Consider the following 18095-nt stretch of genomic DNA (forward strand, 5'->3'; position numbering starts at 1 on the left):
ATCACATTACGTCATAGGTTACACTGGACTGGACCTGGACTCGGCCCCTTCCAGCACCAACTTTCCACTGAGTACCTGGACAGAAGAGACTGAGCGCAGCAGCCAAGAAGATCTGAGCCCAACATGCTACTCCTATCCTGAGCCCCACATAGCATCCTTGTTCTGAACCCCACATACCACCCCTGTCCTGAACCCCCCCTGTCCTGAACCCCCACATACCACCCCTGTCCTGACCCCCCCACATACCACCCCTGTCCTGAACCCCACATACCACCCCTGTCCTGACTCCCTCCCCCACACCACCCCTGTCCTGAAACCTACATGCCACTTGTGCTTCGTGTTAGAAGTGAATTTCTTTTGATCCTAGGGTTCCTGTTTGTAGACACAGTAGACAAGTGACAGGGTGTACAAGATTAAACAAGCTGAAATGGGGAAGCCACAACTAAGAGAGTTTATAGTTTTTATTATAGTTTTATTAAAGGTATCTCCTTAGTATTTATAGAACCATCAAGAAAAGTCACATTGCAAGATGTCAAATGACTACGAATGTATTGGTTCATAGTCTCTTTCCATATCTTCCATTAAAAAGCATTTTATGTATCTATATCAAAATCACATTTATCTTTTAATAATACTTTGTTAAGAATTAAGGACAATTCCTATTACAATCAGGACAGCAACATCACATCCAACAAAATCAGTAAAACATCATGCTAGCCATTATTACTGGGGTTGAGGAGCAGGGACTGAAGCCAGGGCTCACCCCCAGTGTACCCTAGGTTATTATTTGAAGCAATGAGAAGTAGATTAGCCATGCTGAAACTGTACCAAGGATTGGTGGCAATCTTCAATTTATTCTTTCAGGAAAGTAAATATTTATGTAATGTTTCATTCTTGCTTTGAGTCAAGTATTAATCCCGTCTGACCATATATAAGTACAATGGGCTGGCAAGAGTGTCAGGAGGCATACTCAGAGTGGGCTTTGGTATGCTGTGAGAGAAGAGGTGGGAGCAGCTTTTATTAACTCTCTGTCTCTCTCTGTCTCTCTCTCTGTCTCTCTCTCTGTCTCTCTGTCTGTCTCTCTCTCTGTCTCTCTCTCTCTCTCTCTCTCTCACACACACACACACACACACACACACACACACACACCTGTTTTCCCTTCAGGCCAGGTATTACCCAAGGAGGGTAATAACGTGTCCATCTCTGATGCAGCACAGAAAGTCCTGTAAGTAACCTATAAGAAAGCTTCTATGCCCTTGCTTCTCTGAATAGGAGCTGGCCACAGTCCTCTACCTTGTGTGACTTTCATTCTAGGAGGAGCCCTGCCCTCCTCTTGGGGAAAAGATAGGCCAACCAGAAGTACCTAGTTAAAAGATATACCTGTGTGAGTAGTGTCTCCTGCCCCAGTCCCTGCCCTTTATGACAGTTACATTCACCTGAATCCAACCATGAAACGGGCAGCCTAGACAGCCCTTCCATCCATCCGGCCACATAAAACTAGAGCAAACAAATGTTTCTTTTGTCAGTGTCAGCATGACTCTGAGGTGTGCGGACAGAGCCCTTCTGCTGGTGACTGCATTCCTTAGCTTCCTTCTCTCTCTAGAATTACTTCACTTAGCCTAGACAGTCTTCAGGTTGCATTATTCTCTGAAAATGAAATAGTAAAAGCCTTTCATCCCTCTGCCCTCCTGTTTCCTTTGACACGAAAGTCTTGATGAAAACAATCAGTCCTCGCCTGCTGTGCTCACTGGCCCCCTCCCTGCTAACTCCACTGCCATTGGATTTCCCAGTTTCAGCCTTCAAGAATCCCAGGCTGAGGCTCACGTGTTCCCTGATGGCAGGCAGCAGATCTTTTTCCAGGCCCCCAGCAATGGGCAGGAGTCCAAGCTTAGTAATAGCCCATTCTTGGGCCTTGGTGCCCTAGAAGCTCTCCCTGGGTAGTCACACAGAGCTGGGCTGTGGCTGCCAATGACAGTGAGAAGGTGACCACTGATGTCATCCATTTACTGCTCTTCTGGAGTCAGAACGCTAGCTGAACCCTAAGGAAGGGCTAGCTGGCTACTAGCTACTTCTAACCAGTCTCTCTTTTCTAGAATAGATAGATGGCACTGACCACACAGAACGTGCCTTCTAGACCTTTCCAGGAGACCATAGGGAGAGAAGGCCTGGAGCCATGTATCCCAGCCTCAAATCATACTTACTGGCCAGGCAACATCACCAGAGACTTAACATTTTGCATTTTTGCAAAATGCAAGTACAGAACAGACCTAGCAGGTTTGTTGTGGACATCTGTGAGGCACTACCAGGCTGAGGAACAGCCCAGAGAATGATAAACACTACCTACGGTTCACTTGTCAACTGCGGCCGGGCACGCCAGTTGTGGCTGCTGCTCGTTAGTTTGATTCTAGTAATTATTAATGGCGAGGCTGGCTGGGAGAGGTGCTCCTTGGCCTGTCACGGTGGCTCTCTTTTCAAAGGAAAGTTTGCGATTTTCCATTTTTATCATAGCTTTCCCCTCGTGACAGAAAGTATACAGAACTCGGTTCAACACTGGCGATCGCTTCTGTGAACGGATGATTCACGCTAATTAAACCTGTAACTCAGGAGAGTGAAATTACTTGTTTCAACATTTCCCTTTGTTCAGTAATTATGATTCAAGGTTATATTAGATAGCGTACTATTATAATTTTGTCGTGAGCGAGACACTGTACATGTCACGCCTTTGAAAACAGGCTCTGGTGCGTCAGCCCAGGTGCTTTGTTGATGAAGGGCAGTGCAGCCCCCATAGCAAGTCCAGCAGGCACGTGTGCAAGCATCCCTCTCTTTCTACACAGGAAGCGGCTCAGAGAGAAGGCTCTGCGATCATCCCGGCTTGTGAGAGATTGACCGGATTTGCAGCAGGGTGGTGATTTAAAAATAGAAGCCAACGTGGCTGGAGTTTATCTCAGACGCTTACGTCCAGGAGCAATCTGTTACCCACAGTGACAGCACGTGGTTCATGGAGGGATGTGAATTCTCATGAGCATCGCACAATCACCCTACCTGCCCGGCAGTGGAGCACGGGCACACGGGTCCTCTCGTCCAAGCCATTCTTCCTCTCCTTTTCCTTCCATGCCTCTGCTCTTGTTTCCTGTCTATACTGGCATCGAGGCTATGGGCTCCCACGTGCTAAGCAAGTGCTCCCCACTGAGCTATCCCCAGAACCTTCTATTTACTTTGTTCTCTGAGACAGGGTCTCACTATGTAGTCCAGGCTGGCCTTGAATTTGTAATGGTCCTACTCCTGCCTTCCCTCCTAGCAGCTGGGGATTAGAGGCCCCGCTCACCAGAGCCGGGCTCACCGATTGTTTTCTTAAAGCCACGTCTTGACATGTTTCTGTTCTGTTTGGTAGTTGTTGGTCTTTAGAGACAGGGTCTCAGTATGCAGTTCAGACTGGCCTTGAGGTTGCTATATATGACCTTGAACTCATGAACTTCTTACTCAGCCTCCCTTGTTCCAGACATGGACCACCAGGCCAAGTTGATAGTTTTCTTTTGCTTCTCTTGAGAGGTAAACATGAAGAATCCCTTGCTTCAAAGGCTTCGTGTGTTGAGCCATTTATAAAGTTAGACATGTAGGCTAGGTGTGGCCAGTTGGGAGACAGAGGTGGGGAGATCTCTGTGAGATCAGATCAGTCTGGTCCTCATAGTGAGTTCCAGGACAGCCATGGCTAAGGAGAGAGACCCTGCCTCAATTAACAAAACAAAACAAAGTTAGAGCTACGGCAATCTCCACAACATGGTCTCAGGGAACATGTCTCCATTTCACAGAACACGAGACAATAAACACAGTTTCAGATGGTATGTCAGAGCCAGGTCTGTGTGTGACCCTAAGCATGGATTCAATTTAAAGGAAACAGATGTCAAATTATGAATACTAAATTAGATTCAAGGCTGAATGGGGTGGGTCATACAAAGGAGATGTATTTTCGAGGTAATAATTTGAGTCAGTTGGATTAATGACTGAGCTGCAAAGAGAAAATGCATTCGATAACTTGTCATATAAACTGTGAAACACAGTCACTCATCCCTGGAAGCCTAGGCTAGAATTAAGTTGTAGGAAGGCGTTTAAGGACTTTTAAGGATGGACGTGTTCAGTTGGGTAAGTTACAGAAAGAGGCGCAGGGTGGACGCACAGTGTGTCCGGGCAGGGCTGAATTTTGAGCCAGATGTTCTAAAAATGCAGAATCATGGTTTCCTAGGAAACCTTTGCCCATCGGGTAGTGATGGGAAGGTAGAAGGTTAAGATAAAGTTTATCTGGGATGCCTTTTGAATGCACTTATATGAAAGTAGCCACCTTCTTCCTGAACAACCACTGCTTTTCAGAGCTCTCTCTACCATTAGCAAAACACACGGCGCCGATTGCACACGTTCTCTCGGAACTGACTGTTTCCAGAAGAAGCCTTTGTCTGAAGATGTTGAATCACCTCAGAAGTCAGCACAAGGAGTGTCCTACAGATAGATGGATGCCAGAGTGCAGACTTCTGGATACGGTCGGCTCCTTTCAATGCTGTATGGAATTGTTCCTTTTCACATGAGAAATTTCACGAGAATCTCTGACAGAATATGGAATGATTCAGAATTGGAACCTCTTAACAATGCTGAGGTTGGAAGCAGAAGTGGAGGCAGGAGGACCTCAACTCAGAGGCTACCACGGGCTATATGGTTAGACTCTGTCCAAAAACAGAATCAGAAAAGGAGAGGAGGAGGAGGAGGAGAGGAGGAGAGGAGGAGGAGGAGGAGGGGGGAGGAGGGGAGGAGGGAGGGGGAGGAGGGGAGGAGGGAGGAAGGAGGAGGAGGAGGAGGAGGAGGAGGAGGAGGAAGGAGGAGGAGAGGGGGAGGGGGAGGAGGAGGGGGAGGGGGGAGGAGGGGAGGAGGAGGGGAGGGCGGAGGAGGAGGAGGAAGGAGGAGGAGGAGGGTGAGGAGGAGGAGAAGGAGGAGGTGGAGGAGGAGGAAGAGGGTGAGGAGGAGGGGGAGGAGGAGGAGGAGGAGGAGGAAAAGCAGAGGCATAGAGTTTCACCCCTTTCTTGGCTATGTGTGTCTGCCCAGACCACACGCTGTCCATTTACGAAGAGCATGAACTGAGTAGCAGTGCTGTCATTCCTCCTGTTGAAGCGGTATACTGCGGCATCAGTCAGAAAGCAGGGCACACTCGGCCAAAACACAGGGAGCATGTTGTCCAGAGGGAGCGAGCAATTTGAGCATTAGCGTAAGTAAGAACAGTAATCCAAAAATCCGTGCTAGTCACCACAGGCAAGGAAAGCAATGGGGAAGTAGGGAAAGGTTTTCTTTACAGCAGGGGGAAGACTGACACAGCCTCAGCTTAGGTGCAAAGCCTAAATTCTCACTGCACCACCGTAAACACTGCATCAGAAGGACAAGGTCTATGGCTGTACAGAGTGAAATGGAGGGGCCAGAAGATTCTCAGGAGAACAGTATTGTCAGAGAGACCAGAAGTCTCCTCTTCAAAATTCCTAGCAACGGTACTGTCTGTCTGTCTGCTTATCTATCTATCTATCTATCTATCTATCTATCTATCTATCTATCTATCTATCTACCTATCCATCTATCTATGAACCTATCAATCTAGCTATCCATCTATCTGTAAATATACATACAGTGATGAAATCAACTTAATCCAGTGATCGGAACTGGTCTGATTAATAACAGACACAAGGCCATTGACTTCCTACAGACCCATTGTCACATACACAGTAACCTGGTACAAATCACAAGTGGAATCTGATTGGGAAGTGACAATCTATAACCCTTAAACATGCCCATACCACCCAACGCAAAGACAGCCAAGAACGGTGAAGACAAAAGCAAGCTGGCGAGACCTGATGATGAAATGCGCTAAGAGGTCTACGTGATCCTGAATAGGACACAGGTAATAAAGGACATAGGTGACAGTGACAACACAGAACTCTGTGCCAGTTCTATCAGAGACTGTCCTTGTGCTTTAGGAATGCGTGGTGACGCATTAGGGCACTGTGGTGTTTGCTCCCCAATACTCAAAGTCAGGGTAGATGTGTAGGTGTCAGAATGCACATTTGGGCAGAGGAAGAACGATAAAACAAACAATCAAGTGAAAACACCAAACTGGGCCAAACCGAGCGAACGGTATAAGGGTGAGGTCTCAAGACAACATATAGAAGAAACTATTCAAGAACTCTCAAAATACCATTGCCTGAAGAACAGCAACAATACCAGCTAACATGCCAGTGTGGAAGGGGCAAATCCCACATGGTCTCAGCCCAGGAAGCTACGGGTGGCCAAAAGCTGCTGAGAGAGGGAGAATCTGCCTTTTCCAGGAGCAAGCTCCCACAGAGACTGCGCAATGGAGGTCAGGTCCATACACATGTACACATGACAACGCTAAACGGACTTAGGAGGGACAGCACACGCATACGCACACATGTACACAGACATTATATATATGTTCATATATGTGCACGTACATATATTATATATACATATAGTGTATGTGTATATATACACACGTATTGATAACTAAAGGTGGGAACATGAATTTGGGATGGGGTGCATAGGAGTAGTGATGGGGAGAGGAAGGGTGTTAGTGACGTAGATGCAGGGCTCATGTATGAAGTTCTTAAAACAAAATTATTTTAAAAAAGCAAAAACAGTAAAAAACAAAACAAAACAAAAAAAAAACAAAGACAAAAAAAAAAAAAAACACAAAAAAACAGAGAGTGACACACTCACACACAGACTAACAAAACCAAAGTGCACAACAGCCAGAACAGCTTTGAGGCCTATTCTGCCCTCATCTGCTTCAATGACCAGAAAAACAGTTCACCTTTTGTTTAGTCCAAGATGGGAGCTCGGAACTCAGAAACCTTTCGATGAATGGCTGCGGCGATCCTCCTGGTTAATCTTTGTGGAGTGCTGGAAAAGCTCTAAGCAGTCTCAAAGCTGTCTCGCTTGCACAGCCTCTGGCTTCCTCAGCACAAAGGTGCTCTCTCTATCCCACTGACACAGTAAGAAGCCAGGGTTTGCCCAAGCAACAGATGAGTGAGTGGCAGAAATCAAACAGGGAGGACCGCGAGGCTGGTAGGCTTTGCTACTATGAACTACTTATTAGGCTTCCTCCGGGAATGAACGATGAATTCCAACTTAGCTGACATCCTGAAGCTAATAATACAATAGAAACACATGCCTGGGGAGTGCATCCTCTGCTAATTACAGCCAGAGCTCAAATAAGCAAGAACAATGGGAGCGATGGCTTTTCTTCCCACACTGCACTTTAAGGCTCTTTCTTCCCAGGGCTGAACTTTGTAATAAATCTCTTCTTGGAAACAAACAGTATGCCGCTGCAAACTACGCATGGTGGGGCACACATATATCTGTGCAGGCTGAGGCAGGGGGATGGTTTGGGCCCAGAAAATTGAGATAGGCCTGGGAAACAGTGAAACTTTGCCTGAAAACTAAGGAAACAGTTTACGAATATGCCACCCAAACCACTGACATGATCATATCTAAATTAATAAATCTTAGTATAATATAATATATTATAATATAATTACAATATAATATAATGTAATATAAGCTTCTTGCTGAAGCAATTGGAGGAAAGCATCAGAAGCCTGAGACCCACACTCCCCCCCCCTCCCCCCGCTGGTCTGACCATAAATGACCTCAGGAGGCACTTGGCCTCATATCAGGTGTCTCTTTCTTTAATTTGTTTTCTATACACTAATGTAAAGTGGTATGACCTTAGTGTCCCCGCTCCTTAATTTAGCCTTGGCAGTCTGTTTCATTAAACATTATCCATATCTTTGCAACAAGTGGCTTTGCAGGCATCATCCATCAATCCTCATACAGAGAATAAGTGTCTGAACACGCCACGCCTTTCTTCCCAGTGGAAGACGGATAGTCATTAATATAAAAGTATAAGCTCAAAATAGTAATGTCTGCTGTTGTTTGGGGGTGGGGATCTTACCATTCAGCCCTGGATGCCCTTCTCCAACTTTAATTGCATTTTTAGCCGTGGAAATCCTGATGCCAGTCTCATGCAACCATTTAGACCTAGGCCATCACTGAGACCAACTGAAGGAGAATTTGTGCAGATAGGACTCAGCGACCAGTCTCTCCAGAACAAGTTATTTGATCCCACTGTGTAGCCAAGACTTTGATCCCTGGACCGAACACCCATTTCCACAAAGAAGTTCATCAATTGTAGACTGTTAGAAAAGATACACGAGGCAGGGTTGTCTCCAAGACAGGGTTTCTATGTAGCTCTGGCTGTCCTGGATTTCCCTCTGTAGACTACATGGCCTTGAACTCCACCTGAGATCCTTGAACTCCACATGGCCTTGAGATCCACCTGCCTCTGCCTCCTAACTGCTGGGTTTAAAGGCGCGTGCCAGCACCACCCAGCAAGAGACATTTTACATCTCATTTGTTAAGGAATGTACACTCCAACTGGTGAGTGAGGAAGGCATGTGCGAGCAGGGAAAGCAGCAAGGGAATGAAGACAAGTGAATGTGACACGCAGTCAGCCGTCCAGAGCCAATCCAGGACTCCACACTGGAGGAGGGGCAGGCCAGGAGGCCACCTAGCAGGCTGAGTAGGGGAGGTGACTGACATTCTACAGTAGAATGTCCCCTCCTTAGAGAAGATAAAGATTGGAGAAATAGGCAGAGCTCTGCAGGCCCAAGTCTAGGCAGGAGGGGTCTCCATTGAGATTTGAGAGAACGACCCTCTGGGAAGACTGGTTTGACGGAAATGCTCACCGTGTTTTATAGAAATTTCTAAAGCTCGAGTTCACCAACAGAACACAGCCTGGTAAAAACATTCACGGCGGCAATTTATTTCTTAGTTTTTCATAAAGAGAGAAACCAGAGTTTGAGCCTGCTGAAAATAAAGCGGACTTGTTGTAGGTGGGAACCTCTTTGAGGAGAATCTGGACAACCCAGACAGCTTGTAAATTCCCCACTCCTATGAGCGCTGCCCAGTTGCCTGCCTTCTGGTCTGATCAACACAGCACCTTCCCCAGGCTCCTCTACTCATGTTTCCCCATAAAGCCCACTCAAGCAACTAAGTAGCTAGCAGAATTAGGAAAAACAAATTGTGGGGCACAACAGTTCTCTTTCCTATGATATTTCTGAAAGTTTTTTTTTTTTTTTCCTGTTTTTAAGTTTGGTGAGCAGCTGAAGAATTCTAAGAATTAAAAGGCCACAAAGGATGTTTTACTCACTAGATACTGGTTAAATGAATACCACTTGCTACTATTTGTAGAACACGGTAAATTCTGTTTTCAAATAGTCTGCTAAGCAATAGAGACACGTCTGCCAAAGCTAACACAGCAGCCCAAGTCACACAGTTTATGGTTGGCTGGATAAGATATCCTGCTATAACTTTAAGAAAAGTTGAATAACAGATAAGAAGTTAATAACCTTATATAACAAACTGTAAAACCAGAAGATAGCAGGCGGTGATGCATTTGGGTTTTAAAAACTGATTTATAATCTAACCCTACTGAAAGTTTATTGAAGCAAATAGAGCACAAGTTCAGTTCTGACCACAGGATTCACAACACTGTGTTCAATGGCATCCCGGATCTGAATGGAGTTCAAAGTAACTTAATCTGAACAATGAGGTCAGGGCCTGCTACGTCCTAAAAGACTAACTGGGGGAGGGGCAAGCCCAGGCACCTTAACCTCTAAACAGATACTTTTAAGCTCAGGGAGCGCCGTGCACTCGTGAAATGGCACCTTGTGGAGTTGTACGTCCCAGTCATTCACGAGAGCGACACTCAGGCTGTACTTGGGTTACTCAGGCACCAGACTGTGGAGCTCAGGGACTGGCCATACACATGTTCCAGTTTCAAGACCACAGAGGAATTCTCCGAGTAAAAATGTCACCTTAGAAACACCCAGCTTCAGTAACTACAAATATCTATGACAAAATGGAGGCACCGTGGGTTAAAACCTAACGACCCAGAAATGTCTGATTCTTTCAAGTGGGCATCTCTCGAGTTCCTGCTGCAAGGATAGGACAACATCGGCTCTTCAGGCCCCACCCCACCCGTGTCCTGCGGGGTCTCACCTGCATAATGTACAGGGATCTCTATCTTTGGCCCAATGACATAGTGACCTTCTTCCAGGCTGTGGGCAGTGATGGTGGTCCACTGGCGGCACGAGTGGATCAGCAGGTAGTCATTCTCCCGCAGCCCTTCCACGCACTCTCCTAGAAAACACAATTCCGTGAGAAAGTTGGAATTCAGACCTGCGGACTCCACACCCTACAACCGAATTTCTTTAGTTTCAACTTGTATGACTGGAGAGACGGCTCAGTCTGGAAAGGCAGGCAAGCACGAGGACCTGAGTTCAATCCTCAGCACTGGGGAGGTGGAAGCCGGAGGACCCCTTGTGCTGGCTGACTGGCCAGCCTAGCCAATCAGCAGGCTCCAGCTTCAGTGAAACATCTGTCTCCAAAACAGTGGTGCTGCCTGTGCCCTGGACTACTCGCTGCCCCATCCTACCTGCCCTTGGGGGTTGGAGGTGAGGTGTCTTGGAGTCAAAGACACAGACTCCAGGAGCAGGTGAGAAACGCCGCAGCGGCAAGCTCATGTGAACTGGCTCTAAATTCCTTTAATACCGTCCACCCGTGCCCCACTGGTCCCAAGAAAGCATCTCTTCTAAACGGCAGCCCCCGAATGGCTGACACTGTCTGTACCAGCATCCTTGGTCTCGAAGGTAGTCTGTAATTCGGCCCTCCTGTAGGACATGGTTTTGTGGCTGTGCAGCCACCCGGCTGTTCCTGTTCCGTGGTGGTGCTTGGTTATACCTGGTTCTACTGGAGCTGGAGGCCATGGTAGTCTAGGCTACAGGATTTAGGGTTTAGTTGTCCCCATTTCTCAAAACAACAACAACAACAACACAACAGCAGCAGCAGCAGCAGCAACAACAAACACAAGGGAAAAAGGTAGCATTAACCTCTGGTGCTCCCCCTCCCCACGTTACTTACAAACAAATTGACAGTTTAAAATACAATATAAATTTCTTCAGTTGGAAAAAAATGGAGAAGAGAAATAAAGAAAAAAAGGAGTTTCCGTACCAAGTTGAAAACTCTACATAGGGCCCCCGACAGATGGTTTCCATTGCCTTGACAACATGGCGCTCACATGCATCAGCCTACCTATATGGCTGTGGCTTGATGACAAAACCACTCGGTGCCTAGGGCGGGCACAGCTCAGATGCTGCTCTGGTCATTTCCTGTGGTCTGACAACGCCACTGAGAAGGCATTGCTCCTTCCCGGGTGAGGATGCGAAGTGATGTATAAACTCACAGGGTCAATGAGCAGAAAAGTGGGTTCAGCTGTAGACCAGAGGGGGCCAAAGCTTAGCCGCAACCACTCCAATAAAACTGTCAGAAGTAAACTTCCGGGAGTGCAAAGAGGGCCTGACACTAAGTGCATATATTTCCTTTTAAGTTCCATGCGTCCATCCGCCAGTTCTCTCTGGCTTGCCACCAACCCTCCCAATCAATTAAGTGTAATGAAGCTTTATAACATCCAGATGAAATTATTTCTTGTTTTAATACTCTCCAAAGCACCTTTTTAGCCTTCTGCAATGATGACAAACTATTTCAAAAAGGGAAATCCACTTCTTGAAATGTAAAAGATGTTTTTCAGATGCCGACAATATCCAGCCCATTAACTCTGGGTTAGTCATTTTAAATGCCCAATGAAAATATCTGGTGAGGTTAATTCCTTCATGGGGAAGACAGCCTTCTTCATTTTTTATGTTTAGTACAATAATTAAGAGTTATTAGTGATGCAACTGTATGTTTTGAAATGGTGTTTGCAGACCTCTTTAAAATGAAAAGATTCCGTACTTTTCCAATCATTAACGAAGGCAGTAATGACTGCTTGGTTGTTCCACTCATAGCCAGGGAACTGACTTCTAAACTATTATGATGATCTCTGAAACAGTTTTAATGAAAGAATATTTTATTTTGGAGGATGGAAAACAAAGACAAATAGTTTACTGATAGGAATGGCCTGGAGGTGTTGTTCATTAGCAGGATGGGAAGGTCTGATTCGTGTCGGGGTGTGTGGGGGTGGGGGGCTGGGGTTCTCAGACTCCTCTGCACCTCATGCTTTGGGAAGGCTAGGCTATTTAGTAACAACATCTCCTACTTATCAGCCCTTTGCATTCCTCAGGCATATTAAAGCAGGAAGGAAAGGTCTAGGCGCTCTATTCCAGGGAGATATTAAGCAGTACCCACCGCAGCAGCCCACGGGAGGGTGGGCATGCAGCAGGTGTGTTCGCAGACCAGCTGTCCAGCCGTGCAGGGCCACCTCCACTGTGTGGTCTCGGGCAGGACCTCTGCTTCTCATTGGCGAGAGGGGTAACACAACCCCTGTTTCCCAGAGAACACACAGTGACGAGAACAAAGGGTGTCGTGGCCAAGTCTAATCTGTTACGAGTGGGCAGAGGACTTCAGCCATTAAAGTACACTTCCCCCTAAATGTTAGTCCAGCATTGTGATTTTAGGTCATGCTACTCTGCTCAGACTTGTACAGCTAGTTAGTGGAGACTCCTTTGCATTTCTTCCTCATCTTCTGCCACAACACTGGCCTTTACCTGGAAAACCACTGGCAGTACTCAGGAAACAGGGGGAAGCTGACCCCAGGCTTCCAGTTTCATTCATTTACTCAACCAGTACAGTAAGCCGTTGTCTGAGCACATGGGTCTCATGCATCAGCAAACGACGACAACAACAACAACAACAACAACAACAACAACAACAACAACAACAAGCGCTCACTATCCTCAGACAGCTGATGCCACCAAGAACAGTGAATGATTTCATTATCCATGAGTTACATGAGACATGAAGCTTATTAAAGGGATCGTCAAGTATTAGAAAGGTGTCATGAATGTCTGAGGGGGCAGGCTGTTTGCTTGTTTATTTATGTGGTGTGTGTATGTATGTGGTGTATGTATGTGGTGTGTGTATGTATGTGGTGTGTGTATGTATGTTGGTGCACATGTACCATGATGCCTGTACCCACTTTATCTGTACTGCTTTTTTTTTTTTTTTTTTTAATTTCTGTGAGCAGGCAATGGAGGAGTTGGTAGAAATAGAAGGGAGACCTGGTTCTGTCATTTCAGGAGCCCACAGTGTGCTCATGTGTAATTTCGTGGGAGGGAGCACAAGACCCATGCTGTGTAAAAGAGATAAGCAATCTAGGCTGGGCCTGGCACTTCAGCAGAGATGAAGAAAGCGTTAAGAGGAGACAGAGCCATTGGGCTTTTCCTGTGATGGATGAGCTTGGCTCAGAGCAGAGGAGGAGATGGGAGCCTTCCGGGAGCCCGGGAATGAACACTCCCACGCCAGGAACATGAATCTGGAGAAAACGGAGCCCCGAGACCCATATGGGAACCAGGGGGAGAGCATACTGCCACTCAGGGATAAAGGAAAGATGCCATTTTCTGCAAGTGAATTGTTGTGTCATAAAGAACGTTTTAATTTTATTCCACAGTGGGCTCTAAAGTGGCACCCAAAAACCAACTGCAGTCAAGTTAATCAAACTGGAAGCATAATGTTCAGCCCTGCAGTTTGCTGGTGTAGCAAACGCTAGTAAGAGGCTCACGATGGCTTTCGGAGCCATAAAGTCGGAAGGAAGCGATGCCCATTTTTGAGCTCATGTCTTATTTTATTTTTCCACCACTGATCTGTGTATCTGCTTTAGGCAAAATACATTTCACGAAACTTGTCTGGAGATAAAACAACACAATAACTTAAAATATCCTGGGGTAGGTCACTAATAAAGATGTGGAATTAAATGAATTCATAAAGCAAACATCTTTTGTGATATAATTATCCTGGTGCTTAACTACGTATAATGTTCTAAAAGTTAGCTCAGTGTTGTCGTAATAAGAAGCCTAAAGGAAGTGGGTGTCACATTGCAAAATATGTGCACATCATCCTGAAAGTTAACATGCTCTGGGGCACACTTCATGTGTTTTGACCTTGTTCCCCTAACAATAATCCATACATTCCTTTTAAGATAATCCATATATATGTATATGAATATACGTATATATTAACACTAGGTAATGTCAAAGGATGTCTGCTTTAAAATAATGCTCAATTTCAAAATCCAATATCAGTATTTATGAGTTGGATATGTATAAGTGAGTAACTCTCCCTTCTGCCCTTTGGCTGATTGTACAAACTGTCCTCCCAAATCCCCTTTCTGTCACCTCCTCTCAGTGCTCTCCCTTCACCAGCTACCACGGAAGCAGGGCAGGCCCTGGCCTTTGCCCGTCCTACCTTTCACCCTCCTTTACAGTCCCGCACCTTTCTCCAGGGTCCCTTAGCTACAGGCAGCTCCCCAGCTCATGCCATCGGTTGCTAATTTCTATGTGGAGCACCTGGTGGAGGCAAGGTTATTTTCTACACCCCTCTGGAGGGATGGGCCTCCCATCCTACCCCCATCCCCCTTCACTCCCCCCGCTCCCCCAGGCATACAGCATACACCATACAGGATTCCCTGATGCTGACGGAGGGAGAGTCAATTATATCCTAGGTCCTGGCCAAACATCAGTGAACAAACCAAAGGAAAGAGCTGACACTCTTCCCTTTTCTAACTTATTTAAATATTCCTACAGGTAAGCGCAATTAAAAGTATAGTATCCTATTACTCTATTCACATGTCTTCAGATGTCTCTACTCATCCTGTGGCTACACAGCCCAGGGCATGTGTAACCTTATATTCCTGCTCTACATTTGACTCCCAAAGGGCTCTTTTCCGTTCAAATAGTTGCTCAATCTTATGTAACTGGTCCCTAAAATCACCTTCTGTTCTTCTCTTTATAGTTTCACCTCCATATGCCCAGCTCCTCACCCTACTGTTCTTAAAAGCCAGCCCTAATGGCATCTACATGAGTGCCCCTCGACGCCAAGCCTAATCCTAACTAAACATCAAGCCCGATTCCACTAATTTAAATCATGACAATTTTGTAGCTTTGTTTATAGTCTATGCTGGGATTGTACATTTATTTTAGAGCTATGAGGTCAACTTTTGAACGTATGTGCATAAATGTGCAGATAAAATAAAGAATTTATTAACTTGTCTTGCCGGGCTATGGAGTCATTTTCTTCCAGGCACCTGCAAGCCTCAGGCAGAAGGATTCTAAGTTGCAGGACAGTCTTGGTTACAGAGTGAGTTTAAAGGCAGCCTCGGCTACATAGCCATCCGCTGTTTCAAACACAAAAATGACAGGTGCATGAGTTGTCGGGCTTGAGAAGCATGATTTCAGGGTGAAAGGAGAAAAGACATTCAGGACTATAAATACAGGCTGTGGCAGTGTATCTCACCAGACCCCACAGAATGCAACACACAGGCCACATGCATGACCCTTGGTTTCACTGTGCTTTTAAATATTCCAATATGTTAATCTTTATCTGGAATATCCTGCTCCATGTTGGATCATAACTGATCACGCACCTCATAACCACTCTAGCTTGCCCACCAGTACAGTGGAATACATGTGAGTTACTGTGCATGTATCTTCTGGTATGTATGAATTACTTGTATGGTTCTGAATCACCCTCAATATATTACATAGCACTCCCCACAGTAGAACACAAGTATGTCAAATGCTCCTTTTATTTCTAAACAGGAAAGGAGGTATACTTTAAGTCATCTCTAATAAAAATCTAATAAAAAAATCTGAAATTTGAAATGTTCTAAAATCCAGTATTTTTTGAATGCTACCATGATGTCACAAGTGGAAAGTTCCACACATGACCTCATATGAGAGCTGTCGCTGAAATGTGAGTCAACTGAAATGAGCAGTTCTTTCTGGTTGAGTATGCAGAGTGTACATGGGATGGAAATGCACTCTGTGTTTACACCTAGGGCCTGAGATGTATCTGCAAATAACACATAATTTAAAAAGAAAATCCATAATTCTGTACTAAGTGGACTGAGACAACTAAATGTGTCCTTGTATTAAGTCTGTCTGCTCTTGACTAACAGGTTTCCTCAGTATTAATGTTCAGACAAAGCTGAAGACTCAGGCAGTCATACCCTTGTTGGATTTGTCTGGGGGATGTTCCTGTCATATAAAACATGGCCTGAGTTTACAGAACTGCAGCAGCGAAGAGGCCAAACACATTTGATCTTAATAATTCCCCACATTGTGGGAATCACATCACTATGGCAACTATAAAATTGAAGCTTATTAACAAATTCACATTTGTTCCCGGTGTTTCTGGTGCTGTATTTCACACCAGAGCTAATGGCTGGTCAGGAACTCAGAGCTTTCACACCACGGAACTGCTTCTACTCCTTGCAACTCCCAGAATGCCTGACTTTGCACACTGACTCCTTTTTCTAAGTTGGCTTTCATCCCTGGATGACCTAATTTCATCTCAGCACCTTCAGCAGAACTCTGACTAAGACAGACACTCACATGCTTGTTGACAGATTACTAAAGCCCAACTGAAATAATCTGACTTGTTAATGGCTTTGCAGTGAGAATCAATCACTGAAGTTGGAATTTTTATTTGTTGTGGACATCAGGGGCTAAACACCAAATATGTTTGCTTTTCTCTCCCTGTGTATAAAGGAGCAAGGTGCCTTATTGCCTTAACAGTTGGCCCTGCCACATTTCCCAAGTTCTAGCCAATGGTGTGTGAGCAAGGACATTGCCTTCTTCCTGCCCTGGTCATAGCCATTGAGGCACTCCACAAGCCCTATGAGAACTAGTGATTTCCAAAGGAAGGAAACTGCCAGTAGTCTGGGCTCCTTAATTGATAGAGAGTAGAACAAATTACCTGTTGCATGGCTGACCACACACAGGCCTGAGAAACACCCTTCTGCTGGGGCATTACCCCAGTGTCAGCTCCAGGATCCCCTTCTTGTTTTAATAGTTAGCAAAGCTTCCATTAGCATAACCTTCAACACCAGCAGTCTCACAGTAACCAAGAGTGTGTTACCAGAGGCTATTTTAAAATCGGTCTGCATAAATAAAAACTTCTTTGCCCTTTGAAAAGGTAGTTTAGAGACAACTCCTTTGTTCGGCTGATTTTGTTCTATAAATTAAGGAATATAATAAATATGATCTAATTGAACATTTTTAATGGGGGGGGGGTCTTAGCAGTTTCTCTATCTTCCAGACGGACAGACATTGCAGAATGCACTTGTGATACGTCTGTCCCAAAGGACTTTATAAAGCACACGATGAAAAGGTACTCATGTGGAAGGAGAGGAACTGAAGAGCAATCACAAACTAACAACTCACATGTTGTCTGTGTGGGAAAGATAGGAAGGGCTGCAAAGAGGAAGTAGCAGAAAGGGAGGAGAATTGTCACAGAAATAACGAATTGGCCAGTAACCATCGAGAGGGAAAAGCTATAAAGCCATCGGGAAGGATGAGGTCACATGAAATCATGAGAGCCAGGTAATAGTATGAAATCAGTGGGGACTGAAGAAACTGAAGTCCAGAGAACAGTAGAAAAGGCTGTGTTAGCCTCACTGCTGAGTTAAGAGAATGTCGAGCTGGAGACGAGAGAACAGCATCACTGTAACACAGGGACCATGTCTGAAGCTGCTTGGCAAGGGCCTGGGAAGGCATCAAAGGAGTCAAGTCCATTGTCTTTTTTAAAAACTTGTGGGACAGATAACATGGTGGAAAAAACCACAATGACACAAGGATCATCTTAATGCTGGACAAACACAGTAATGGTTTTAGGATCATCTAATAAAAATGTTCTATGTGCCCCATGATCCTCCAAGGACATGAGAGCATTTCTGTCCCACAGATAGCAGTTGTGACCTTCAGCACTGTGGCCTGTTTCTAGCAGAATCATTTTGTGAACAATGGTCTCTGGTAAAAAAAAAAAAAAAAAAAAAAAAAGATAACTGGCACAGTCAATAATCGTACCCTTTGACCTATCTGATGGTCACAGAGGCAACTGTCCCTTGTGTATGATGAGAGGACCCTGCAGCCCACAGAGAGACAGTTCTGACCCCAAGCCAAATGCACGATGTAATCTAGTAAGAATTCTAT

General features: G+C 45.4%; 1 protein-coding gene across 1 annotated transcript in view; it reads right to left on the bottom strand.

Annotated features, from left to right (window-relative positions):
- Nucleotides 1-18095, bottom strand: part of Garem1 (GRB2 associated regulator of MAPK1 subtype 1) — a 162958-nt gene that overhangs the window by 95193 nt on the left and 49670 nt on the right. The window contains exon 2 of the mRNA XM_032885750.1: nt 10111-10251. Within this exon, the coding sequence (XP_032741641.1) occupies nt 10111-10251 (141 nt within the window). The remainder of the gene's footprint in view (nt 1-10110; nt 10252-18095) is intronic.

The sequence above is a fragment of the Rattus rattus genome, chromosome 15 (genome assembly GCF_011064425.1).
Source record: "Rattus rattus isolate New Zealand chromosome 15, Rrattus_CSIRO_v1, whole genome shotgun sequence".
Classification (NCBI taxonomy): domain Eukaryota; kingdom Metazoa; phylum Chordata; class Mammalia; order Rodentia; family Muridae; genus Rattus; species Rattus rattus.